Raw genomic sequence first — 27793 nt, 5'->3', positions numbered from 1 at the left:
TGGAGAGACTGAACGTTCAGCTTCCACGTGGAAGTCTGTCCCAGAGATGCTTAAAAGGGCAGTGGAGGGGACTGTTTCCTTAAGACATCTCCACCCCCAGCGCACAGCCCAGCGGCACTCCCTGTCCACAGATGCTGAGCCCAAACCCCCTGGACTCGTCTGTTCTTCACCCAGAAGCCCGGGTCCCTCCCCGCTGCACCCTTCACGGCCCTTTCCTCAGGATGCTGTCGCCAGCACCTGCTGGTTCTGACCCTGGAAGCCAAAAGCTGCCCAAGTTCGGGGACCCCGCCCCCTCCTCCAAGTCCCCATTAGCTGCGAATTCCTGCACGAGGGAAGGCCCCGTCACATACAACACGGATGCTCACAGTGGCCCCTCAGCCTGCGGGCCGGGTCAAACTGAGCCAGCTCCTTCTCCACGTAGTACAGGACCTTCATGGAGTCCCGCTCCTTGTCCGCCTGGATCCGGTAACCCTTGCGAACTGTGGGGAAGAGGACACGCGTGTGAGCTGGGGAACTCGGGGGACGGGGCCTCGCGTGCTTTCCCAGGTAGAAGCCACGTTCCCATGTGTGGCAGCTCCCTTCGGAGCCGCCAGACACAGGGATCTGTATTTGTACACGTAAGACCCTTCAGCACGGTGCCCTCGGCACGGGGCCCAGCAGGTCCACAGAGTTCTGTGCTGGTGCCTGTTAGTCCTGTGGTCACCGCTGCTCCCTGCCCCACCCCAGCAGCTCCACACAGAGCTCCTCCCCTCAGAGCTCAGGACGTGGACCTGAGTCCTCCCTGAGCACAGACCCCTTTCCGGCCTGAGACAGACTGCTCTGCAGCCTGCGGCTCACACCGCCACTCGGCGGGAGTTCCTGTAACTTCAAAACAGACACCTCAACTGAGGGACGTGGGCAGAGGTGGCCTGAACGCCTCTAGTGGCCGGGGAGAGGGTGTAAGAATTCCACACCTGCCTGGTGCATAGGAGCTAATGTTAGATTATAGGCTAGATAGGCATTGGTACAAAATAAGAGGTAGAATACGTGATTATCGTTATTTTCTTATTTTTAAACACCAGTAATTCAACCTGCTGCTTGCTGTGTGTTACAAGCAGGTGCTGTTCTCGGGACTTAATAACAAAATTAAAGCATCCTGCAGCATAATCCTACCTCCCACGCCATCGCTCATTCTGTCAGGGACAAAAGCCGTTTGAGCCCCACACCCACCAAGTGTCACTCTTGTCCAACACCAGCCCCAACGGGAGGTCTAACCGTCACGGTAAGAGAGGGGAGGAGAGCAGGGAGAGCATGAGATGGGAACAGAACAATGATGGCAACAGACACGTGTGCTGGGTGCTCGCTGCCTGCGTGGCCACTGGCCCTCACGCCACCCAAGGAAGGTGCCGTTTTAGCCAGTTTGTGGTTGGGAAAACTTTGGCTCCAAGGAGTTTCCTAACTTTGCTCCCGGATCACTGGCAGCTCGGAGTCTAGGGCCACAGTAGGAAGGAGAGACGAAGGGGATGAGGAAGAGGAGGCAGGGCAGGAGGCCTTAGGCGGCCAGGGCACGGTGCTGAGGCGTGGTCCTATCTCCGCCCGGCAGGACTGTACCCTGAGGGGGAAGCGGGACCCAGCGCCAGCATCCTGCTCCCACAGGGAGGCAGGCGCCACACGGAAGCCGGTGCCTCCAGGTCTCTGGTCACGTTATGGTGAAAAAAGCCCCCACAGCCATGTACACGGGAGACTGTAATAGGCGACTCCCCAGCGCCCGGGCCACAGCCTGGCACGTGGGCAGACACGGCGCCCACACGCCCCCTGGCAGGCTCTGCTCTTGTACATGAGCCCGTGCCGGGCAGTCCACGGCATCAGATCGTGGCGGGCGTTACTTTAAAATCCCCGCGCGCCACTTAGTGACTCCTCCGAGAGGTCAGACCCATAATCCTTTCGCAGAAGCAATTATTAGAAGAAATGGTTTTATGCATCAAGCCGCACAGTCTCCCACCTCGTTTGCAGAGTGGTACAGACAGTTCAATTAAAATGCAATCATCCCACCAGCTGCTCTGTCTGCTCCGAGGCAGTGCCGTCTGATGGGTGCATACAGGGCTGGGGGTGGGGTCTGGGCACCCTGTGGGCGTGCCACTGGTTTACAGAGGGACCCCCAATAAATGGTCCCTCTGCTTTCCTGTCTGTAAAAGGTAACTCAGCCCCTCATCAGTTTGGCTCAGTAGACAGAATGTCAGCCTGCAGACCAAAGGGTCCCAGGTTCGATTCCAGTCAAGGGCAAGTACCTTGGTTGCAGGTGCCTCCCTGGCCAGTGCCCTGGTTGCAAGAGGCAACCAACCGATGTGCTTTTCTCTGTCTTTCCCTCTCTCTTCCACTCTCCCTAAAAATCATTGGAAAAATATCCTCAGGTGAGGATTAAAAAAAAAAAAAAAAGGCAACTCCCAGTTCCCACCTTTAACCTCACGAAGAAGAGACGACAACACGGACCGAAGCCACGGAACCGCCGAGCTCTCTCTAATCAGGAGGGGCAGCTCAGATGGCGCCACCTCTCCCAGGCTTTGCTTCTCGTCACTCGAGCAGTTCTACCTCCTCTCTCTGTCTCACTCCTAACTTACAAGTCATTTAGTCTGAACTGTCATCAAGGCCCTGGGTATATTCTAGCTTGTTTCAGGTTATTTGTAGAAATGTGTCATCTCCCCAGATTCTGCAGGGACAGGAGTCCTTGTCGTTTTGTGTAAAAACACTCAGGACCTCGCTGTACCCAGAGCAGCGCTTACTGAGGGCGTGTGAGCGGAGCTGCTGCCGCAGGGCGCAGTGGGGTTCCTGCTTTCCTCAGGAGTATTTCCAGTCCTTTCCCTCTGGACGGCCAACTTCCCGAGGGCAGAGAGGACCGGTCCTCTGTTTCTCTCTCACCCCAGCACCTAGCACAGCACCGGCACCTGCTAGACATCCCGGGTGTGTGAGAAGCCTCCAATGGCAACTGGAGGGAGCAGGCTTGGTAGGTTTTGCTTTATTGTTATTATTGTTGACGATACCAATGGTAAGAAGACTATAATGATAATAATCGGTAAGAAGACTCACTTGTTTGCGGGTGTGGGGACAGGGCTGCCCTGCCTTCGCTGTGGCTTCGACTGCGTGTTCCGAGTGTGAGGAGCGCCATGTGAAATTCCAGCCATGAAGACTGAGCTGGGCTGTGCCCAGGTACTGCCCCCGGCGGCGAGGCCGGCCCCTGACAACCGCTGGAAACCTGGGCTGCCACGTGGACTGGAATGCATGTTCTGTCACACAGCAGACACGCTCACCGGACTGAGCGCATATTCTGTCACACAGCAGACACTCTCCTTGGTGTGTTACAGGAACCGTCCCAGCCGCGAGAAGGCAGCGGCTGCCTCAGTCCCCGCTGCCCGTGACCCCAGAAATTGAATTCCTCACTATCACAAAGGACAGAGGCAAAATATTGATCCTGAGACTTTGGAGGCATCATCCAGTGGTTCCAGGAGCTAAAATGCCAGGCAGTCCTCCCTTGAAAGGTTTTTTTACCATCAGCTCAGTGCCATGGCGCGGCACACTGGGGCTCTTCCCTCAGGCTGCGAGGAGCCGCCGTGTCCCCTGGGGCTCAGGGGCATAAAACCAGGCCTTTCCTGGACTCTCCCCACCCCGCCTCGATGAGGCTGTTTTCTCTGGGCAGCCGGAGAGAACAGCCTGATCAAACACTGCTTTGCAGTCTCCACTCAATTTATTTGCTAGCCCCACAACCACTCCCCTAGACCAGTGGTCGGCAAACTCATTAGTCAACAGAGCGGCAAACCGCGGCTAGAGATCAGCATGTGGCTCTGGAGCCGCGGTTTGCCGGCCACTGCCTAGACCATGCATTCATTGAGGGGCAATTTATAAGAATTTATGAAATTTTTATTGATTTGAAGATAAATAGGATGGTGTCTGGTTGATTTTTTGTCTGTACTGAGTCTGAAGACCAGAGACCTATGCTGGGTGGTTCCATTTCAATAGGGATTGTCCCAGACCGGTGCCAAAGCCCAGCGCTTTGTGGGAAAGGAGCGTGCTCCCAGTGGTGGGTGCTCCCAGCGGTGTTCCAGTTTGGTGGGTGGTTTCTCTCTCCAGGTTCAGTCGGGTTCACGCCCTTTGGTTGGTGTGGCTTCTGCATCAGCTTCTCTAACTCATTAGCCTTGCCAACTCTGCTTCCACCGGACAGGGAATATTAGGGGACTCATTCTCATGCCACACTATAACGTGGAACCATTATTGCTAAAGATTTGAGCTAATACTTTTGTCCCCATTGAGGCTCAACTACTTTTCAGTTAACTTCCCCTTTGCAGCCAAATGAAACTTAAAAACTTGCAAACAACGCCCATCCCTAAGGCAGGCCCATGCCGTGGCCGTGGTCTCGGAGCGCCAGCTTCCTGAGCTGAGTGAGGCTCCGGGGATGATGGAGCAGCTGCCACCCCCAGTGACAGCATCAGCCGTGGGGAGGTGGAGCTGGAAATGCGTGTTCTCTGTGTGCACACAGCGGGCGCAGAGACACATCCTCATTAGTTTCGAAAATGACATTTCCAAATCCTACCTGCCTACTCAATTCTTTTGCTAGAAGGGTGAGGGGAGGCAGGTAGATGTGACGAGGAAGTGGATTGGAGTGAGGGAAAAGTGGATGCAGGAAGAGCAGGTAGATCATTTCACTCAAGCAGGTGGGAGGTGGTGGCAGAAGGGACCAGGGCTGGGGTGGAGATGGGGGACCAGGGCTGGGGTGGAGATGGGGGACCAGGGCTGGGGTGGAGCTGGGGGACCAGGGCTGGGGTGGAGATGGGGACCAGGGCTGGGGTGGAGATGGGGGACCAGGGCTGGGATGGAGATGGGGACCAGGGCTGGGGTGGAGATGGCAGACCAGGGCTGGGATGGAGCTGGGGGACCAGGGCTGGGATGGAGATGGGGACCAGGGCTGGGGTGGAGATGGGGGACCAGGGCTGGGATGGAGATGGAGGGCAGAAAACTGGTTCGAGGTTATTCTGAGCTACAGTCTGAAGGACTTGCTGACCAACTGGATGCGGGGAGTGAGGGTGAGGACGAGAGGAGGGTGGAGTCCCAGCTTTTGGCTAGTAGGTGGACAATGCCAGCCACTGAAATAAGAAACGGCCAAGCTGAAGTGGACAAACAGCAGGTTAATTCCATTTCCCAGAGGCTGGGGTTGAAAAGCCTGCCAGCCTCCAGGGAGACGTGAGGACAGCAGTGGGACCAGGGGACTGGGGATCAGAGAGGTCCGAGGCATCGGCGTACAGACCATGGCTACAGCCTGGGCGTGAGTCCATTTCCACAGGGGAGGCAGGAACACTGGCCTCTGGGCCACACAAAGGGACAGCCGGCAGGTAGAAAATGTCACAGAACACCACGAGGAGGAAGGCAAAGCCAAGAGTGGGTGAGGGTGCAGGTCCCTGGTAGCTCGGGGAGCCAGGATGGAGGAGGACCCACGGGCCTCTGGCAAGGGGCGGCCTGGCGGGCCGGCTTCTGCAGTGAGGGCAAGAGCGAGATGGAAGTTGGGGGCGCTGATGAGAGCAGGGACATGAAATGTTCAAAACTCTCCGGAGGAGTCTGGCAGTGAAGAGGCGCCAGGGGTGGGATGTGACCTCAGAGGGCTGCAGTGGGGAGAAGGGGAGAGATGAGGGTGCTGTATGTAACGGAAGGTTTCCAAGGCCGAAAGGAGGAGGCCCAGAGGCAGGCAGGCTGGAGACGTGAGGCAGAGCGGGCACCGTGTGGATGCCCACGGGAGAGAAACAGAGCCGAGGGGTGGGTCCGGCAGGGGGGAGGCAGCCATCTTCACTGTAGGAGGTCCCCTCCATCCGCCATGAAGGACGGGGGAAGGAATCGGGTGCCTCTGCCGTCTCCCTCGCGGTAGCCAACTGGTGGTTCTGTACGCAGCTCCTCAAAGCTGCCTTTGCAACCCCCCAGTGTGCAAACGACTATTGTGTACAAACAGAATCTGAAAAGTTACCGTTGCTAGGTGACTACCCCAAAATTGAGTTGGCATGTAAATATAAAATAAGCTAAATTTACATCTTTATAAAAAGGCCTTTCTTAACATGTCTAACATGCCCGAGAGAATAATCTACACGAAACCTTGGCGTCATCAGTAATTCTGGTCGTGGGACCAGGAAGATAGAAATGTGCCCAGCAGGACACTCACACAGCCAGGCTGGTGTGACACCCCCTTTCCCGTCACAGAGCCCTGGTTTTGTTCATTCCCAAGGTCAGTAAGTGCTTTGGTCTAAGAGATGTGTTATATATGTATATATATTTTTTCGTGCATCGGGCCTCTAGTGTGTACACACACACACACACACACACACACACACACTAGAGGCCCGATGCACGAAAATTCATGCAAGAGTACGCCCTCCTTCCCCTAGCTGCTGGCACCAGCTTCCCTCTGGCACCCGAGACCCAGGCTGGCTTCCCTCATGCCCTGGCTTTGTCAGGAAGGACGTCTGGAATGACGTCTGAAAGAGGAAGACGCCCAACAAACACCCTCTCTGGAAGGTCTAATTAGCATATTACCCTTTTATTATTATAGATTGATTTCAGAAAGGAAGAGAGAGAATCATCAATTGGCTGCCTCCTGCACACCCCACACTGGGGATTGAGCCCACAACCAAGGCATGTGCCCTTGATTGGAATTGAACCTGGGACCCTTCAGTCCACAGGCTGAGGATCTATCCACTAGTCCCAGCCAACTAGGTTTAGGAAGGGGCCTGGGACACAGTGCTCGCCACCAAGACTGCAGATGTGGACGGGAGGAAGGGCTTCTGGCAAAGGCCCGTCACTCTGGACAAAGCGGTGCAGGGAGGAAGCGTGTCTGCTTCCTGCCTCAGAATGCAGCGCCCGGAGCGATGGCGGCCATCGCGGGAGAACCAGGGAGCGCCCAGGAGGACAGAGCAGGTGGGAAGAACAGCCCCTCCGTGATGCCATGAGCTGCTCCTCCAGCCAACCCCAGGCCACCTTCCCCAGGGGCTTCTCGCCATGTGAAATAAGACACTGTCCTCGGTCCCAGCCATTTCTGACTACACTGGTCAGTACGGCAGCCAGGCCGGAAGGACGGCACTGCCACCAGCAGGGGCTGGGGAGGCCGGAAACAGGAGAGAGGAAGCCCTTGCCACTCTAGGAACATGAATCATTTTGTTATGAGACTCTCTGATTTAGAAGTGTGGGGGAGGGTTCTGGTGGGAAGGCAGGAAGGAGAGGAACTGGAGGAAAGGGGAGCAGCCCATAGAGTTGGAGACAAGTTCCCTGGATGGCTCCTGGCCCCCCACCCGCTGGGCAGCGGCTGCCTCTCTCTCTCTAATCCCCTGCGTCTTTGATCATTAGCTTCCACTCCCCTGCCTGTGACTCATTTCCGGTCTCAGGCGGCAGGATTCTGTGAATAGTTCCAGGGAGAGAAAAACACAAATGCCGATCACCCACTGAGGCCGCCTGCTCTGTCCACGGTCGGTACCGACAGTTCACCGCTGGGCGAGGCCCTGGTCCCTGTCCAGATGCCCCTCCCCGAGCAGAAATGCCTGCTTTCCCCATCCCCACGGCTCACCCACCCCGGGGTTTATAAATCACCTGCTAAGTCTCCCACACACAGCTCCAACCTTCCTGCTCTGCGGCCCTGGTCAAGGCCTCCGGGAGAGCCACACCTTAACGCGCTACCCCATCCCCCTCCGCCCGCCCATAACCATGACCCTTCATCCCTAGGTGGGCCAATCTCATCCGTACAGGCCTCTGGACCAATGAGCGCACGGCGGGCTGTGAGCGCACCACCGTTCCCTCCACTTCCTGCCCGATGGGCTCCTCTCCGAGCACCTGTCCGACTGCCCTCATTTCAGCTCACAATCTCCCCGCAGATGCTCACGTGTCCCACGAACAACTTCAACTGCATCTCAGCTTAGGGTCCGACTCACTCTCCCTGTAAACCACGTGCCGGTCAGCACCTCACTCTCCGCTCAGGACTCTGCTGCCGTGACTCTCGCTACAGCACTGAGCCCCAGCCCTTCTGGGAGCCGGACCAGTGAGCCGGACACCATCAAGCACACTGTGTTCTCCCTGCTCGGGCTTCACCTGCTGCCTCCTGGGGGTGCTAAGTGACCCCCTAGTCCTCTCATTCCTGCAGCCCAGCTCACACCTCACCTCTTCCCAAAGGCTTGGCAGCCAGCTCTCTCCCACAGGCCCCCAGTCCCACGCTCTAGCCCCCAAATGCCTGATGAGGCATCTTTCTGCGGCTCCAGCACCCGGCCGGACTCAGCTGCTTCCACACGTCTTGGCACTCGGCACTGGCTGGTTAGTCCTGTGCGTGAAGGAGGAAGGAGGAAACCACTGACTAGCTTCTGGGATGGAGATACCATTTCCCAAAGGGGCGTCCCTGAGCTGCCGTCAGCCAGTGCCCGGGGGAAGCCAGGAGCGGGCCGGGCGGGATGGAACCACATTACCGCTGCGGCTGCCTCCAGTGGAGTCGCTGGGAGCCAGGGGCGGTGGGTGCGGCTTGTCCATCAGCATGCCCGATGAGGGGGCTCCTCCCAAGGGGATGGGGGGGATGGAGTAGGGGCCGGGGCCACAGGACACAGAGGGAGGGTACCCGGCCTTGGCTGCTTTCCCTGCTTCATACACTGTGGAGGGAGACGAAGAGCAAGAGATTATACGGTCCCACCCTCACACCCCTCAACCTCACGTCCCTGAGGATGCACTTTAGGGACCCCCTGGATGTGTGCCTGTGTGCCTATGTGCGCATGCATGTGCATGTGTGTGCTTATGTCTGCAGGTGCATGTTGTGTTCTGGTGCATGTGTGTACATGTGTGTGTTGTATGGCTGAGTACGTGTTAGAGCATGGATACATGCATGTGGTGTGTACCTATGTGTGTGTATTTGTGTGTGATGAGAGTGCTTAGGTATGAGTGTGTCTATGCCTGTGTGCGCTTATGTGCGTGTGCATGTGTGTGTGTGCACTTCTGTGTGTTCATGTATGTGTATGCTTTCCTAGGCCTGAGCCACTCAACTGGAAGCCCTCTCCCCACGGCCATGGACTCCCCGGGCTCCGTCAGCGGATGACATCAGGAAGTGCAGTGTTTGGCCCTGGAACTGAGTCACTAAGCGGCTGTGTGACAGCACAGCCCACTCTTAGCGGCCCTGCGTAGGCGGCCCAGCCCCCCCGCTGCCCAGGGCAGCTTCCAGGGCAGCCGGAGCCTCTTCTAGCGGCAAAGCAGGGGCTGCTTGTGAGCCCAAAGCGGAGCAGATGACCTGACTCCGGGAAGCGCGCTACTCCTGAGGGTACCAACCACAGCGCTGTGTCTCTCTCCGACAGCGGGGGTTCCAAACGTGATGCCTACCTGGGCCTGGCACCTGGGGAATCCCCAAAGGAGGACTCACTCTTCTGTGGACCCTGTGGTCACGGGAGCACATGGAACCCGCCAGTGGCTGGCTGGTACCCAGCACTGTGGCCTGCACACTCTGCTGTCAGAGAGGGGTTCTCTGCTGGGAGGGGCGTGGCCAGAGAAGCGTCCTCGAGTCTGAACGCCCCAGGAGAGGGCAGGCGCCTCTCCCACAGCCTCAGCCGCCTGCACCTGCCCTTCCTGCACCCAGTCTCAGCGAGGACGGCACATGCTGGTGACGGGCGTGGACAGCGTGGAGGGAGTGGAGTGAGACCGAGTGATGAGTGGACGGAGTGGAGTGAGACGGCACACAGGGGTGTTGCTCTGGAAGCGGGGCTCCCGCGGGGAGGAGCATGGGATGAGTGACACTTGGGGCGGAAGGAAAGGAGGTGGAGGAGGAAGTCAGGCACACAGCCGCCCCTCGGGGGGGTCCCGATCCTCGGGGGCTGCTCCCCGCCCCAGCCCTTTACTCACAGGCCTGCGGGCAGCAGCAGGACTCGGGGCAGCAGGGGCAGCGGACGTAGCAGCAGCAGCTGTGCGGGCAGCACTGGCACCAGCAGATGCCCACCAGGACGAAGAAGAGGAAGACGCCCAGGATCACCAGCCCGACAAACACCCACTCTGGAAGGACGCACAGGGAAATGGCGTCAGAATGGCCCGCTCGCCCGCCTCTCCCACGAAGAGGCCGACGGGGGGCCGGGGACAGAGGGCACAGAGCCCCAAACTCGGGAGGCACTGGGAGCGTGAGCAGTGCAGACCCCCGGGCTTGGGCGTGAACAGGATGGTCACCGGGTCCTGTGATCACAATGACACCCAGCACCAGCCACGGTGGCTCAGGGCCCGCCCCGGGAGCGGGTTTGCCACGCTGACTGCAGGGTCAGGACGGGCGTGGGACCGGAGCACAGACACTGGTGCCTGGAGGGCACGGGTCTGCGGAGCTAGAACGGGGTTCTGTGCGTACGGATCTTGGGGAGTCGTTACTCTTGTCGGTGAAAGTGTGAGCCCTGAGACACTCGCCATGTCTACCTGGTCCCAATCCGAACGTGCTTGGTGGTCCGTGTCCTTACATCTCCGTCCGTTCCCCTGCCCATTGCCCCGAACACCTTCCCTGAACTCAGCATCGGGGCTGATATCTGTCCAACCAGGACCAGAGGCCGGGACAGAGAGGCCCCAGAGAAGACACTGTCCCCGGCCCGCGGCTGACCTGCTGGAGGGCCAGCTCCCCCTGGAGGCGCGGGAGGCTAGTGAGCGCACTTTCCCTTAAAAGCAAAAAAGCCACAGCAATTATGATTGAAAATCATCCGCCAAAACCCTTTCCAATGGACTTCACGTGTTATTTTCTTAAACTTGGGGTATTAAATACTCCGGTTAAGTGGCCATTCAGCGAGAGCTTGAAAACGTGGCATTTTTGTTGCGTAAGTTTGTGATCGTGGCAAAGCCATTGATCTTTGTTTAGACAGATTTCCTCAGAGAGGAGACTTCTCCTGCTTCCTGGCCGTCCCGCCCGCCTCCCCCTGAAACAGGTTCGAAGTGGCCAGGTTTCCGCTCTGCAGGAGAGGGAGCCCTCGTCGCTGGTGTGGTCGGAGAGCACTCCTGCTGCGGCGCCGGATGGCCGAGGCTTTGGCCTGGGCCTGGGAATGACGTCAGGTCACTGCCCGGAGACAGTGTGAGCCTGAGGGGTCGGTGAGGGATGAGGTGTGGTGAGGCGGCCCAGGGCAGGGCAGGCCAGGCCGTCGAGGAGAAAAGACGGCAGGCGCCCTTGAAGGAACACTGTTACCCACAAGGATTCTTGCAGCCAAAAGGGAGGGGCATGCAGGTTCCCAGGAGCAGAGATGGAAAATACAGCAACTCTTTGTTGGGGTTATCAGCTCTGATGTGGAGAAGCGGTGCCGGGTAACATTGTTTCTCTGACGCACACACTGACACAATTCTGGATGAGGGGGGTCACAGAGACAGTCTGTGTGGCCTTGGGACGAACAGGAAGAAGACTGTCTGTATTGGGCTGTTCAGTTACTGGGAAAGGGCCAGGGAATTCCTGGAAGAATAATGAGGGATGCTCTATTGGGAAGACTCTGGGTGTTTTTGAAGCCTTGAATCAAATCAAAACCAATGGCCGTGGATACTGTGTACCTCACTGCTGCTGGCAACCTCAGGCAGCTCGGCAACGTGGGCAGAAACCCTCCAAAGCGAGAGGGAACCCCTTCCCACCCCGAGTCTGGCTGTGGCGCCCCCTGGTCCATTCCTGCTCGGTCCGAGCCTCCTCCTTATGGCACCAGCCTGACCGTGGCTTGTGCAGGCCTCTGCGTTCAACTGAAGCCACACAAAAGCAGGGCAGGTGTCCTGGAGACAGTCCGCAGCCCCCCAGGACCGAGGCGCCCCCGAAGGCGCGGGAGCTGCACACCAAGCAGAGTGGGTATGGAGATGTGCGCTCCTCACGGGAGGAGGGGTGCCCAGCTCTCATTAAGTTGGAAGAAAAAAGTTCCGATAAAGTTACAAGGGAAGTTCAGAGTAACATGGCTGCACACTGATGGGTGGGTAACATAACTTAGGGCCTAAGGAACGCAGACAAGGAATGACTCCGTTAAGGATACTTTGTGCGAGGTGGTGCAGCCGCGACGCTGGGCGTGGAGGTGGCCAGGGAGGTGCATGCCTGGCATGTGTGGTCAGGGCTGGGGACCCATCTCAGCCATTTTTAATTTTCGTTACTTTTTTAGGGTCTAGTAACAGAGGAAATACAATTTATCCCAATGGGCTTAGTTCATCCTGGAAAAGACCACAGACACTTATAGACAAATGTGCAGATACAGTAAAGGAGCAATTAGTGACTAATGCGGAAGCCAGACAGATGGAATGACAGCACACTAAGCAAAGGAGGAGTTAAATGACGGAATACCTGGCATAATCTCCACAGCAAAACTGGGCAAGAGGTCAGCAAGCAGCCCTGTCCTGCCTAGAAGAGGTAGAAGGGAAGAAGAAGGAGAGAGGTTACTCCGCGGGAAAAAGGCAGCCTGGGCCTGGCTGGCTGGTGCCACCACATGGCCTGGCCCAGGCTCTTTGTGGCACCGAGGCACATCCGGCGGTGGGGCCCGGGCAAGAGAATGACCTTCCCACCGACCTCCGGCAGCTGGGGAAGTGACCGCTGCACCTACATTAGGGGAAGCAGAAACAGAACTTCCCCTCCTGCCACGTACAGGAGGTGGGACGCCTGCCTCACCCACGAAGGGCCCTGACCAGCAGACAGACATGCGCTGTCCACTCACGTGTGCGTCCTTTACTGGAGAGTCCACCCCGTCCGGGTCCAGACAGTCAACCTGCATTCCAATACACATCCACACGCATCCCCACACCCATAGAAAACAGAGCGCATATTTACTTTTAACTCGGAATGATCTCGGTATATAATTCTAATTACAGCCTGGAGACATTTCAATGATTAACATTTCCAAGGCAAAGGAGAAATAAGCTAGATCAGTCTCACACTCCTCTGCCCTGGCTTCGGAAAAGCTCTGTACGGTATGGCTTTCCCATATGGCACCCCCAGCTGGCGTGCGTGGACCCACCTGCCTTCCACGTGCCGTGGCAGAGAAGCGTGAGGGCTGGTATGGGAACACGCAGGGGCCCCTCGAGGCTCGGCTGGCAGGGAGCTTGCAGGAAGGAGCCACTGAGATGTGGGGAAGGAGGTCAGTCCTACAAACAGCCTCCTCTATAGGGAGAGGTGCCAAGCGCACCACATTCTCAGTCACAGTAGGGGGAAAGGCCCTGCTGGGACTTCCCTGCGCCTGACGCCCGGCCATGCTGTGGTCTCGCTGACCAATGAAGTGACCAATGAGGAAACAGCTCGTAAGCCGCCTCCTGTCAGGCTTGGATGGCAAAGGCTCACCCTGGCACCTCATGCTGCTTCGTTTGCGTGTGTGACGATGCACCAAGAACAGCTCTGTCCGGTGCAAATATAATGTGAGCAGCGGGTCACTGCAGGATTTCTAGTAATCACGTTAAAAGAGTAAAAAGAGGCCCCGCCCAGGCAGCTCAGTTGGTTAGAATATCATCCTGATATACTAAGGATGTGGGTTTGATCCTCAGTGAGACCACATACAAGCAGCAACCAATGAATGCATAAATGAGTGGAACAACAAACCAATGTTTCTCTCTTCAATCAATTAAAAAATTGAAAACGAGTAAACAGACTGAAGTTAACGGCTATTTTTACCTATACCCAGACAGCCAAAGTGAGCACTTCCCAGGCCCCGAGCATCACCTCCACGGGGGGTCTGTTTCATGCACGTGGACTTGGTTCATTCAGAAACAGCCCTTCCTGTTCAAGTTTCTAGAGGCGGAGTCCAGAAAAAGTCACGTGTGTGGTTTACATTTGAGCCATAAGGCCATGGCTGGGCACCGGCCTCTCCTTCCGCAAGCCGCCCCACGGAAAGCAGCTCCGACAGAGGCCACGGAAAAGGCTCGCCAGGCGCGGGGAGGCCGCTGTCCTGGGGGCGCGGCGTTAGCGGGCGGGGAAAGGATGTTGGCTCACTTTGCTTTTCTTGGCTCTCCTCAACTCGCAAGGCCCGCGTGGAGTCAGTGTCCCGGTCATGTCACCTGCGTGAGTGATGGCCCGACATTTAAAAAGCTCACTGGGACCAGAGCCCATTCCAAGGGCGAGGCGGCTTGGGGGATGGCGCAGGCCAGCTCCGGCTAGGTTTGGGGCAAGCAGAGCCTCCTTCTGTCTGTGCTGCATCTGCCTGCAGGCTCTCGGAAGGACATGTGTGAGCCACGCAAGTAATTGGGAAAGGCACTCTCGGGAGTTAGCCTAAGCCTCCAGGACTGGCTAGGTGGTACCTCTATGCACACACTTGGTCCCGTCCAGTCCAGTTTTCTGGGATGGGAGACCGGACTAGGCTCGGGGCCAAAATCTGAGGGCATGACTAAGGGCACCAGCTGGCCTCACCTGGCCACTCTCTGTACAAGTTTCTCTTGGAAACTCAACAAGGCAACAGACAGCTGGCCAAGGATTTGGGAACTGGGACCTGGGACATTTCTTAAAGGCATAATTACTATTAATTACCAGCCAATGGTCAATGAACAAGAAACCAATACGTAGTGTTTTTAGTAAGCCAGGTATCAGAGACTTTGACAATGAGAACAATCAGCACTTCTAAACGTGCCTCCGATTGTAGCGATACAATGAGAAGCTTCCCTTGCATTTTCTCTCTGGTTCTCAAGCCCACCAGTGTTTAAACATCTCTAGACATGTGATAGCTCCAGTCATTACATTCCTAATAGGAAGCACTGCTGACATAGCTGCCAGTTGTGCGCTCTCACAGGGAACTAGCTCTGTGGTGACTATTGACTGTAAAAAGCCCAGGCATGCAAGGGGGAGGTGCGCGAACACATCACAGGGCATGTTCTACGGAGACAGCAGCAGACGGGGAGCGAGGGCGGCGCAGCCCGGAGTTTACTGGTGATTATGCAGGCAAGTCGCAGCCTCCTCTGGTCTCCGTTTCCTCCTCAGTCAACGAAGTGCTCTCTCTATAAAGGAGGCCACCTGCCTGGCTACCATTGCCCTGGTGTAGTGATTCAGAGCGCCTCTTCTCACCCCAGTGCCCTGTTCGGACAGTTCATTGTAGGTCGTCCTGTCTATAGCATGTTTCATTCTTAAAGCTGATACGCAGTGAACAGAGTTGCAAAAGCAACTATCTGCCTACAGGGACTAGCAGGAGTGCAAATTTACGCACAGCCAGACCAATCTGGGGGAGAGGAGGGTAGCAAACAGCAGGCTGTGTGTCCATGGGGGCTGTTCCTCCCCACATCTGGCCAGTTGTCGCCCCAGAAAAAAATGTGCCTGCGTGTTTGCAGGTCTTCCTGTTTCTTAGCCAGACATGAGATTTTTTACGTGAAATATCCTGATGTGTGAACGTTGCCAACTGATGCACAGAGTTTAAAGAGCACCAGATAAACATAATAAACAGGGTGTACACACAGAGATATGTTTATGGGCACATGGAACACACAAGCTGGACCTCTCCACAGGCTCTTGGGTGACCTTGGTGGTGGTCTGACCTTGCTTCTCTACACAGAACGTCAGGGAACACAGGTTGTAGGCGCCTGGGTTCAGATCTGAAGGCATCACACGCAACAGTGTTAGCTCTTCCTACTGCTGGGAGCTGCGAGGGGCACAGGGAAGAACACTGAAGGGCCTTCCGTTTTGTACATGTTTTTGACATTTGTAATTGAAAAAAAATGAAAACAGGAGAGGTGGGATCAGAAATGTGGACAGGGCTTCACAAAGGTTGTCACTGGGACAGAAGGACAGACGTCTCATTTCTCATTCTCCCTGAAGCCACAGCCCAGAGCTGACGCTCCTGAGGCCGGGACACGTGCACAGTGTGGTGGCCCCTGGCCGGGCGGTACCCTTTTACAGGGAACAGCCGGAGTCCGGGGACAGCGGGCAGTGCCACCGCCATGGCAGCAGTGAGACCTGCGCTCACTGGCTCGCACACCGGGCCTTATTTTATTGGACTAAAGGCACTTTGAAAACGGTTTACACTGGGACCCTACATTTCTGAAAAGCATTTTGCTTCCATCTTCTCGCCTAGCGATTCCTGAGAATGGCCTTTGCCAGATGAAAATGCTGTATCTTTCTTTCCTAACCCGTCATGCCCAGTGCAGGCCTGACCCGGAGTCCACACAACTGCAGCGAACGCCCTGCTCTCAGAGGCCTGTCCCAGCCGGGACCTCACTTCTCCTCCTGGGTTCGGTGTAAGAGCGGCAGTTACACGTCACCGAATGTCTGAGGAAAGGATGGAGAGGTGACATTGCAAACAGAAGGCCATTTTCTCTTTTCAAACATCGTTAAAGCTATTACGGAAAACTGTTCATGAGGTGCTTGTGTCCCTGAACTTGGCAGAATCCATCACCTTAAAGCCATTTCCACAGGAGTCAACCCCACAACTCAGCACACACATGAGCACCAGTTTCACACCAAAGCATCATGCATGTCGCAGCCCAAAATACTCCTGGGATTGAATGATCATGGCAGCAGCAGCGTGCACAGTGGATAAAACAACTCACGTATCATACCTGCACAATTCCCACGGCCGCCATTGTTTGCCACAGACACCTTAAAGTTACCTGAGAGCTTTGTACTATTCCTCGGACCCATTACTTCTGAGTGTCTCCCAATCATTCATTCATTCATTCATTCATGCATCAAGAAATGTATACGGCGCCAGGTGGAGAAGCAGAGGGGAACTAGACGAGATCCCTGCACTCTCGGGGCTCACGGTCTCGCCTGCAGCTTGTCCAGCCGTGTGAGTGTAAAAACAAGTAAGTGTCACAGGACTTACTGAGGTCAGGGACCTTCCTCCTGCCCATGCCATAACTCATCAGCCTTCTTGCCTTTTAACATCGGGTTCCACCTGGCCCTGAGGCCCTCCCCAGAGCCTTCCCCAGAGCCACGGCATTCTAGTCCCAACAAACCCCGTCCTGTGACACTTCCCCGAGACTCGAGTGCTCCTTCACGGTAGGCCAGCCCTTCCATGGACTTCCTTCCCTTCTTTCCTAGGGTAACAGCTCCTCACTCCTCACTGTCCTTGTTGGTGTGAGTCCTCACCCCACACAGCCTCCCGCCTCCAATGTGGATTCCGACAGCCCGGAGGGAAGCTGCGCTGAGAAGGTGGGTGTGCCGGGCTCGGAGGACCCCAGGGGCACCCTGCTTTAGAGCTGGTCTCCTGGTGGCAAGGAGCAGCGCACTGAGGACGAAACCCTCCAGGCAGGGCCTGCGCTCTGTGCGATGTCCCCAGCAGCCCCGCAGGAGGAGACACCTCACCCTCTGGACCGTGAAGTGTTTCCAACAGCAAATCCCCTCTGTGGGGTATGTGGCTTCTGATTGGCTGCTCACAAGGGTGCCTTGTCCATCCCAGATGGACACGGGCTCTGCACCAGCACAGGAAGGGAGCCTTCGTCCACGGAGCCCTGGTCCATGTGCTGGAGAAGGGGGAGCACCCTGGACTCGGGGGCTCAATGGTAGGAGCATCCCTTGAGGATGCACCCAAACATCCCAAAGGTCATCTTACCGTCGCGGGGACTGCAGGACTGCCCCACCTCGCACCCACAGCTGTAAACCACCAGGCTGGGAATCTCTAAGGCAGCCATCACAGAGAAACAATGTGCTTATGAACTTAGCCAACAAGAGTGTTTTGTCTCTACTCCTGAAACTTAAATACAAGCCCTCAGAGGGCAAAGGTTAACCGCGTTTCCCTTGTCCTGGCGAGGCTGCCGCTGCGGACAGCGCGCCATCTCCGTTCAGTGCACTGAGCTGGTTCTCGTGGAGTCCTCCTGGGCTTCGCCAGCGCACTCCCCGCCAGTGCTTGCTTCCCGTCCTCGAGGTTCCCTCTCCTTCCTGTGCCTAAAGCACCGGTGGGCTCCTCCCACGCCAGGCCTTCCTCAGACCCCCGGTCAGTTCTCAGGGGTGCACAGTACCTACCCGGCTCTCTCAGCTCCTAACCCTCCCAAACGTTCCCTTTCAAAGTCTTCAAAGAGAGAAGATGCCTTTCTCTGGCTCTTTGAAGTGTAAACTTGTTTCTCTGGCTATTTGGAATCCCAAATAGATAGGAAATTTCCCAAGGGCGCACACATCCCTGCTTTTATCCCGTATCCCCCGGCAACCATGCATTCAGGGAGTTTGTGGTTACCCATCACGAATTTGGAGCTGGCCTCCCTCTCTTTATGTATATTTATAGACCATGTACGCAAGCCTTTCATACGTGAACGCTTTCTTTTTGTGTCCTTTACATTTTAATTCACTTTAAACTATATTGAATAATTCTGACATTGGAGTCTCTCCAATACTAATAATGACTAGTATTAGACCATCTGCAATTAGCTGTTCATAAATGCTTTGGGCTTTTTGGCAGTAATTGTAAGGTTGGTCCAAATCACTGACTTCTATTCACACAGAAGTCAGATTTGATAACTAGAAATGATCTTGGAGGTCATCAAATCTGTAACCTACCCATTTTTAGGAACCTGAGGCTCAGAGAGGTTACAAATTTTACCAGAGTCACACAGCTGACTAATGACCAAACCAAGAGTAGAACCTAGATCTACTTGTCCCATTCCAGTATTTATTTTTTACTAGTGGCCCATTGCATGAAATCCATGCACATTAAAAGAAAGTTAATTAGAATAAATATTTTAATATTGCTATTTTCCCTTTCTCTATAATGGAAGTGTCAGGGATGAAATAAAATTAGTAAAATATACATAAAATCTCCCTCCTGTCAGAGTCTGGGGTGTGCTGTGAGACGTAGGGTCAAGTCCCCACCCACCACCCACATTCGCTTCGAAAACGCAGGAGACCCAGACCTAGCAGGCCCCAAACCCATCAAGCCCCTTTGGGTGGGGGGGGAGGGCAGCCTCAGGTCCTCCAGCCCAGTGCTGGGGTGGAGGGGGCACAGCATGAGGTCCCCTGGCCAGGCGCTAGGGTGGGGGGGCATGGCCTGAGGTGTCCTGGCCTGGCTCTGGGCAGGGGGTGTGGCCTGAGGTGCCCTGTCAAGCCCAGGCCCCACCCACCCACCCCACAGAGTCACATCAGCACTGAATGGGGACGCTTGCAGGCAGTGTCACGTCTGTAGCTGGGGATGCAGGCAAGCAGCTTCACCTCAGCACTGGGCGAGGACACACAGGCAGAGTGACATTAGTGTTGTCCCCACTCACAGACTGGTCATGACTAGGACACTCACCATACAGACAAATTAGCATACTGCGTCTTTATATTATAGATTTATTTATATTTTGCCATACCTCACTCCCTCTCCAGATTTGCTTGTCCTTAAATTTAACTGCTTCCTCATCTCTTGGTATTTTCAGTGAGGGACCCTCAAATGTGTTTGTGGCATCACTGCTCTACTTAAATAATTAAAGTGTAATTTTTGGGTGTAGGGAATGTTAGAGGTGATTAAAAATTTCAGCACCTTTTAAAGTTGCATCCAGAAAGTGATTACTGAGTAGTTGTGACCCTATGATCTAATGAAAGGGCATTCGCCATGCTGCTACATGATAACACCATGGGGACCTGGTCAGAGTACGCCGGATGTGCAAGGCCACTCTGAGCATGGGACTCTTAATCAGAATGTTCAAGGCTAAGATACTATACACAGGTGCACAGTAAGGCCACGGTAGTCTTACTATGTCCACTGGGTAAACGTGCCCGTCTATAACCCAACATAGTGAGGCCAGTATTTTGAAATAAGCCTCTTTTAGTCTGAGTTGGTATTAAAGCATGTTACTGCCCACCAGGCTGCTGCTGCTGTGTGGGAAAGATACATTGTTGTTTAGCCGGTGTACAGCTATGGTATGGGACTTTACTTTGAAGAACTGTTTTGTCTGGTGGCTCCTTGTTAGCAATGGCTGCTTGGGCTACAATAAAGACTCTCTTACATATCTACAACTTCTCATGGCTTCTCCATCGAATACCCGGCATCCCAGGAGGTCCAGTCCCTGGCAGAGGGGCTTGGACCCAACCAACACCAACTGAAAAGTTCTCGGTCTTCTAAAGGTGCTACGGTGAGCCAAGCCCCGGCCCCAGAGAGTGCACAGGTGTAAAATGTGATCAGTATGTAAGGTGCTCCCGCTGGCCTGGGAGGAAAGGCAGGGACGGCCCCAATTGCCTCCAGAATGCTGTGAGGAGGGAGGGGTTCATGGACAGAAGTGATAGATCCTCCCTTTCTCTAGTTGATGGACAGACGTAAACCCCACCTGCGGCCAGACATTCCTGAGCTCTGAACCACCAATCAGCACCTGCCAAATACCCTAAGTCCCGATTCCTAAGGCCCTAGGTCCCTAATCACCAATCAGCGTGTGCTGAGTGCGCTAAGCCCCGCTCCCTAACCTTAAAGGTTCCTGTAAGCCCCTCGCTCGCTCTCTTCCGCTCCTCTCTGTGGAAGCAGCCGGCAGGGGTACCCTTCCTTCCAATAAAGCCTGTGTGTCCTGCCATCCCGGTCTCTGGTCGACCTTCTCCATTTAATCTATCAAGAAGATACGGAATTTCTTGGGGTGATTCCAGGGGATTTCCTGAGCTGCTGGGCTCCTTGCATCAGACTGGCCCAGGCACCTTAGCTACAAAGATACCAAGAACAGCTACTTTCCTTAACCAAAACAGCCCTGGAGTCTGGGGCATGCGGGGAGGGGTGTGGGGAGAGGGGCACGCCCCCGCAGCCCTGGATGTCAGAGTTCCTGCCCTCTCCCAGGCCAGCCCCTCTCCGTGTGAACGCAACCCTGCCCCCTTGAATAGCAGCAGCTGGTTTGGAGAAAAATGGGATGACTATCTCCTGACCGGCTTCCAAGGGCTGCCATTCTTTCTATGCAGGCTGAGCCGACTCTCCGGTGACTCCCCCTCTCCCGCACAGGGGCACAGGCCTGCAGCCTTTCCACGGACTACAATGAGGCTGGCTGTGGACCCAGCTGCTTCCCCTCCTCTCTCCCCCAACCCCAACCTGTCACCACAGCAACCAGCAACCGGGGCTGGAAGAATGCGCACTAATTAAAGGCCAGTTTCCTCCCACCTCCAAGAGCAACAAGTGAGCTGGGAGGAGGCTATGGAAGAGGTTGGGAGGGTGTGTGTGTGTGTGTGTGTGTGTGTGTGTGTTGGGGGAGGAGGGGAGGGTCAGGGAGCACACTGCAGCAAGGCCTGAGGCTGGGGCTCGGGGCGGGCCAACCCCAGCCTCCAAGACCTGCTTTGTTCTCTTAACAACCCCGGTCTGGAACTCCCTTACCCTGAGGAAATCTTAGCGCCAGTTTTTCAGTTAGAAGATATTATGCAAACCACCATCTGTTATCTGGGCCCTTTGCTTGGAGATATGCACATAGTAGGTTCTCCTGAATGAAATGCCAGCTACAGCCAGGGCTCCCAGGTTGCCCCCAGCTTCTGGAACTTCACTTCCTGTCTAATTGAGAGGAGGGCCTTCAGGGGGGTCATCTCTAAAGATGGTGGGACCCTCTTGCCACTCTGCCTAGACATTCTCAGTGTATGCCTGTTGTCCTGACATAACTTAGCAGGCTCTCCTTCTCACTCTAGGAGTTTCTTCGTTTGGACCATAAATTACAGTCACCCATCTAGACTTTCCAGGACCCATATTCTCATCACAGCCCTAGGTGCCCCCCAAAGCCTCCAGACTTCACCTGTGGCCCTAATCCTTGTATAGGTGGTCACACCCTGTAATTAACTAAGGGCCGTCCACCGAGGATTGGGGGCAACCAACGCTGGGAGCTGGGACGGAATGTCCTAAAGCCCACTGGCAGAGGTTCCCACAGGGCTGCAGAGGTCACCTCCACAGGGCACAGCACAGGTGTTACAGCGAAAACGTGGCTGTTGGAAGCAGGATTGCCAATTCACAGTGGCTCAAAGTCCATCTGTGGAACGGGCTAGAGGAGAGTCGGCCCCTAGCAGGAGTCCCACACGAATTCCCTGCAGTCCCTCAGACCACGGCCGACAGGCTGGAAGAGATGCGGGGATGGAAGGATGGAAAGGAACTCATCCTACAGGTTCTGGTCATGTGCCTCACAGCAGTTTTCCCAGGAAGTTTTATTCCTCCTCATCTGCTTTTACAGATAAGGACACTGGCCTGTCCAAGCTCCATGGGTGCACCAAGTCCAGGGACTATGACCCCACAGCCATGCTCTCGGCAGTGACCTTCTCCAGTCCCCAGGCTGAACTGTGGTCAGATCAGGATTTTGCAACCTGGCTATTGACACATAGGGCTGGATCTTCTTTGCTGGGTATAGGAGTCTGTCCATCCCACAGGGTGTGGGAGGCTGTCTGTCCTTTGCATGCAGGGTGTAGGAGGCTGTCTGTCCTTCGCATGCAGGGTGTAGGAGGCTGTCTGTCCCGTGCATGCAGGGTGTAGGAGGCTGTCTGTCCTGTGCACACAGGGTGTAGAATTGTCTGTCCCATTCATGGAGGGTGTAGGAGGCTGTCTGTCCTGTGAATGCAGAGTGTAGGAGGCTCTGTCCCGTGCATGCAGGATATAGAATTCTGTCTGTCCTGTGCATGCAGGGTGTAGAATTCTGTCTGTCCCGTGCACGCAGGGTGTAGAATTCTGTCTGTCCCATGCATGCAGGATTAGAACAGCCTCCTTAGATGCTAGCACCCCACGAGTGTGCCAACCAACAGCGTTTCCAGACACTGCCCACTGCCCCCTGGGGCAAAGCAGCCCCTCCTGAGCACCAGTAGCCTGGGTATTTCATCTCAAATACAGTTTTAATCTCTTCTGTGTTGTTCTCTAATTGCTTCAAATATATAATTAAAAAAAATATATATATATATATATTATTGATTTTTTTACAGAGAGGAAGGGAGAGAGAGAGAGAGCTAGAAATGTCGATGAGAGAGAAACATCGATCAGCTGCCTCTTGCACACCCCCTACTGGGGATGTGCCCGCAACCAATGTACATGCCCTTGACCGGAATCAAACTCGGGACCTTTCAGTCCGCAGATTGACGCTCTACCACTGAGCCAAACCAGTTTCAGCCAAATATATAATTTTTATCTTCACTAAAAGACAGTGATTTTTTATAGGGACAAGACTGTGTCACATATTGTCATTTTGAATCCTCACGGTGCTAGGCACTTAGTATGCAAAAATACTGATTACATTTAAATAATAATTTTGATAAAAATCAATTTGAAGCCAAACTGACTGCACTCCATGGTACCTACCCAAGAGCAAGGTGGCAAGGATGCAGTAGAGTCTGAGACCACCCTCCCCGCCCCACCCCCCTCCCCCCATCCCACACCAACCCCCCCACCTCCTGCAAAGAGAGAGAGGCCTGGCTGGGGTCCTGGAGGCTCTGCAGCCCCCATTGCACTCTGTCTGGGGTGGGTGGGGAGGCTTGTTGTTGACAATCATGAGCCAGAATCAGGTTTTGGTTGATTGGCACCTGGCTAACTCTCCCAGCTCTTCCTTCTCCTCCATCCCTTCAACTCATTTCCTGGTTCATCTCAAACCAAGACCAACAGAGGCACCGAGTGAGCTCAGGCGGAAGGCCAGCACAGGGAGCGGGCTGGGGGAGAGGGCCAGGGCTGAGGCTGAAGGTCACTCCTCTTTAGTCTTCTCTCCCGTCGGGGAGCCTAAACGGTTGTCTCAGCTCCTCCAGAAATCAGAAGGCTCAGTGTCTGCTGAACACAGAAAGGGCGCTTCCACCCGCCTCCAGAATCACCCTGCTTTCGGTCTTTCGAGTGGAGCCACCGTCTGAAGGACAGTTGATTCGACAAGTGAAAATGTGGGCTCAGCCCAAATCCGAGGGTGTTCCACAGGCGTCACCCTCAGATTTACACCCAGAGGGTGGCTGGAGCCTTTTCTTCCTTCCCCTCCAATTCCGTTCCCTCTTTCTGTTTGTAAACCTTCCAGAGAAGCCAGAGCAGCACTCTCAGAGATCAAAGTTTGAGCAGGCCAGAAAGACCTCCAAGGAGGCTGTTGCCATGGGAACTTGGAAGCTGCAGCCCTTTTAATTGGCAAATCTCCTCAGTTAGGAGCCACTGGGCAGGCAGAGGCCGAGAGCGGGGAGGGGAGCCTTGGCAACAAGTAGCCTCTCTAAAGAGCCAGAGGAATGTCCTGGGGGCGGGGGAGGGGGGGCCTCCAGTGTAGGCACAGACCCTGGGTGAGTGCAGGGATCTCTGCACAGCCTGAGAGACGCGCCCACATAACCCTCACGCAAATGCAGCCAGTGCTGTTGTAATAACTTAATAAACGATGTATGGAGCCAGACCAGTACCAGGCTGACGGGGTGACCACCAATAAGGAATACAAATGTCTAATCACTACGCTGTACACTTGAAACTAACATAGTAGTGTGTGTTAATGGCCACTAACAAACACACAAACATTTTTAACCCTAAAACATGGTTGCAGGATGGCGTCCCAGTCAGGCACACACCTAGGTAGAGGGTTTGAGCCCTCGGTCAGGGCACAGATGAGACACAAGCAATCCATGTTTCTCTCTCTCTCTCTCTCAAACCAATAAACGTATCCTCAGGTGAGGATTAAAAATACTTATGTAAAAAAGTTCACACACACACACCTGTTCCTAGGTCCAGGGTAAGGTCAGGGGGAGGGGGAAGGAAGCAGGAGCAGAGTGAACCCCAACTTAGCCCCTCCTCACTGGACCTGACCTGCCCCTGGAGTAGCACTGCCTTCGGCCAGGGAAGACGCAGAAGCCATGAAGCCACAACATGTGGGCAGTGGCGGTGGCAGTGTCTGCTCTGCCTGCCTGGTGTTCTCTTCTTCTTTTGGAATCAGTGGCCCACCCCAGCAACAGGACCTTTGCTGAAACTAAGGAGAAAAGCACTTTATACTCCACCGAGGTAGGAGGGTTCAAGTCCAGGAAGCCAAACCTGCTGGAGGGAGCCTGAGCAGGAGCAGCTGGCATGGAGGAGAGGCCCTCTGACCCCCACACTAGCAGGAGGAGCCCTCTGACCCCCACACTGGCAGGAGGAGGCCCTCTGACCCCACACTGGCAGGAGGAGGCCCTCTGACCCCCACACTGGCAGGAGGAGGCCCTCTGACCCCCACACTGGCAGGAGGAGCAGCTCTCTGCCCCCCCCCCCCCCCCCTGGCAGGAGGAGGCCCTCTGGCCCGGCCCACATTGACATGGCCAGGCCTGACGTGGGTACACCCTTGGACGCGGTCTTAGACTGGGGCTGCCGTGCAGCGGGAGTTCTGGTGAACAGCCTGTCAGCTCTGCGAGGCCAAAGTTCAGGAGATGTATTCTCCTTTTGTACTTTCCTACTTTGTTAAAAAATTTCTCAAGAAACCTGCATCATTTCCCCCTCTAATAAACAGTATTAACCCAGAACAAGACAGCAGCGGGCGTCATGGGCCTGCATGGAGAATTAGTTCTGCAAACTGGGCTGGGAGGTGAAGCCAGGGGCAGAGGAAGGGCTCTGATCCCTGGCCTGGTGGTGCTCACTCAGACCTGGGCGAGCGCCTGCCGCCCCTGGCCACAGGGCAGCGCCTCGGCCTCCTCACTCACCAGTTTCCCCAAACTGCCATTTCACATGTAGCTTCCATCTACACACACCCTGGTCCATGGCCTCCTGGTCTCGGCCACAGACACGAATACGCATCCTGCCCTATTTCTGCCCGGCCCTTCCCCTCCTCCTTCTGCCTGCAGGCCCTTAACAAACAAGCAGCCACATGGGGCCTCAGAAGGAAGAGGCCAGGCCCTCACATTGTCACAGAAGCGGGGCAGAGCAAAGCGAGCTGCTTTCCGATTTTTAAATAACAGCCTTCCCGCTGGCACCTTCCTGAGTCCTTTCCTGCCAGCCAGGGCCACTCGGGGCTTTGTTCCTGCCCCAGCCGTGCCCAGGCTCCAGGTCCCAGACGGCCTGCCGTTGCCAGCGACCCTACACCCAGGTCTAATCCCGGGTGGCGGACTTCCGGACACTCCCACGGGGCTGGGGAGGTCCAGCCCCACAACCCCAAGCGTCTGTCTAATTATTTCTAAGGTACTTGCCAGCGTCAACTTGAGGCACCCAAACACCATGAAAACATCCGACTCCAGAACAGCTTTGCCTTTTCAAGCATCAGAGAGATACGCTCGGACAGTTCTTGTGCTTACAGCGAGTCCACGGAGGTCACTCACTGTCTTCGGACATTTCTGAGCCCTCTGGAAGGAGCTTCCATGGAGATCTGAAGATGCTTCGGACGAGGAGACCCTGGCGCCGCGGGGAGGGGCCGCCTGGACAAGAACAGCTAGGCCTTGGAAGCGAGGGCCTCGGCCAGTGGTTAAGGGCAGTTTTACTAAGAAATAAAATGAAACTCTAAAGCCAACCTGGTACAAGTAAAAACCGTTTCCTGGGCCTCAAGCAGCAGCCACGTTTTACAGCCGCTTGAGAGGGACAGGTCGGCCCGCGTGGGAAGAGGTGGGGCTAGGAACCAGCCCTGGGGTGTCTGTGCACCGGGATAATGAACGTAGAGTTCTTCACTTGGGCAATGAGGACAATAATGCCTGCGCTGCTACCTGGCCAGGTTATCACAGGAGAGTTTATGGACTAACATTATTACCTGTGTACGTTACAGTAATAATAGACGGTGGACACGTATTGCTTTGGGGGCATCTCATGTCCTGTCTTACTTTGTCATCGTGCTCCAAAGTTTACTTGAAAATCAATTCTCTTTCATATCTCGAGAGACTAGCCGTCCAGCAGCCCCTGAGCACCCAAGGCTAAGCATGGACACCTGTCCAAACTGGGCCAACGGGACTCTCTCCTGAGGCTGATTCTTGGATGGGAAAATGCAAGAGCAGAAAATATAACAGTTCTACTGATGTTTTCTGGCCCTGGAACCCTAAACACACTGCCTACCAATTCTTTTTTTTTTTTTTTATAATATATTTTATTGATTTTTTTTTTTGTTTGTTTTTTTTACAGAGAAGAAGGGAGAGGGATAGAAAGTCAAAAATATCGATGAGAGAGAAACAACGATTAGCCGCCTCTTGCACACCCCCCACTGGGGATGTGCCCGCAACCAAGGTACATGCCCCTTACCAGAACCGAACCCGGGACCCTTGAGTCCGCAGGCCAACGCTCTATCCACTGAGCCAAACCGGCTGCCTACCAATTCTTGCTACACAGACCCCGGGGGATCTCTGGCAGGGCAGGGATGAGGCTGTTCATCTGCACAGTCTAACTCTCTTCCTGGGCACATACAAAACAGGTGACCCAGACCTGGTCTCTAAAAAGTCCCATCCGACCTGCCTCATTCTATCTTTCTGTGCAGCTGGGACCAATGGTCTCCCATGCAGCAGAGTTGAACAATGGAGCAGCCAGACCCCTTATACCACCACCGGGAAGGGAGCCATCGGGTGAGCCTCCTACCCTCATCTATGACCAGATGAAGTAACCAACTTCCGTGGTGGTAAGTCATTGAGATTTGGGCACTGCTTTTACAGGAGTTAACAAGCGTTACCCTAATGTACTACTATCCTTTCAGAGACTGACTTTCCTGTCTTCCTTGCAATTTCCTTCCAATGAATTCCTTTCTGCTCCCCAGCGTGTAATTCTGTTGCTTTCCACCACAGTCCCTGATGGATAGACTACAAGTAATAATGTAAATACCCAGCTGGAGAATTAAGACTAAGGAGATTAACGCATATTCTCTCTGGAGATTGTAGATGCTTATTGTATTGACACTCTATCAATCAACAAATAAATGCTCAGCGCTAACTAACATTTAAGAGGAACAAAGTAAGCATTAATTATAGATTCTGCCCACTTATCATTTGAGGGGGGAAAAAATGCCCTCAAGCTTCCTTACTGCAGACCCTCTGCCAGGCAGCGCAGATGCAAACACAGAGGAGAGTGGTCAGAGCCTCTGCTGACCCATGGCCCTCGCTGTTGGAGAGCTCCCTGCG

At 54.9% G+C, this 27793-nt stretch overlaps 1 protein-coding gene across 6 annotated transcripts in view; it reads right to left on the bottom strand.

Annotated features, from left to right (window-relative positions):
* ILDR2 (immunoglobulin like domain containing receptor 2) overlaps positions 1–27793 on the bottom strand; it is a 54598-nt gene that overhangs the window by 8512 nt on the left and 18293 nt on the right. For 2 of the 6 annotated variants that reach the window (XM_084867070.1, XM_084867068.1), the window contains 4 exons: positions 12284–12340; positions 9865–10011; positions 8454–8630; positions 366–479 (listed from right to left, as the gene is read on the bottom strand). In XM_084867070.1, coding sequence (XP_084723196.1) covers positions 366–479; positions 8454–8630; positions 9865–10011; positions 12284–12340 — 495 coding nt within the window. The remainder of the gene's footprint in view (positions 1–365; positions 480–8453; positions 8631–9864; positions 10012–12283; positions 12341–27793) is intronic. The other 4 variants (XM_084867071.1, XM_084867069.1, XM_084867072.1 and 1 more) reach the window with 4 other exon arrangements.

This window comes from Pipistrellus hanaki (assembly GCF_964339955.1).
Source record: "Pipistrellus hanaki genome assembly, chromosome: 18".
NCBI lineage: Eukaryota > Metazoa > Chordata > Mammalia > Chiroptera > Vespertilionidae > Pipistrellus > Pipistrellus hanaki.
The sequence above is the reverse complement of the archived record's forward strand: the minus strand, read 5'-3'. Positions and strand labels throughout refer to the sequence as shown.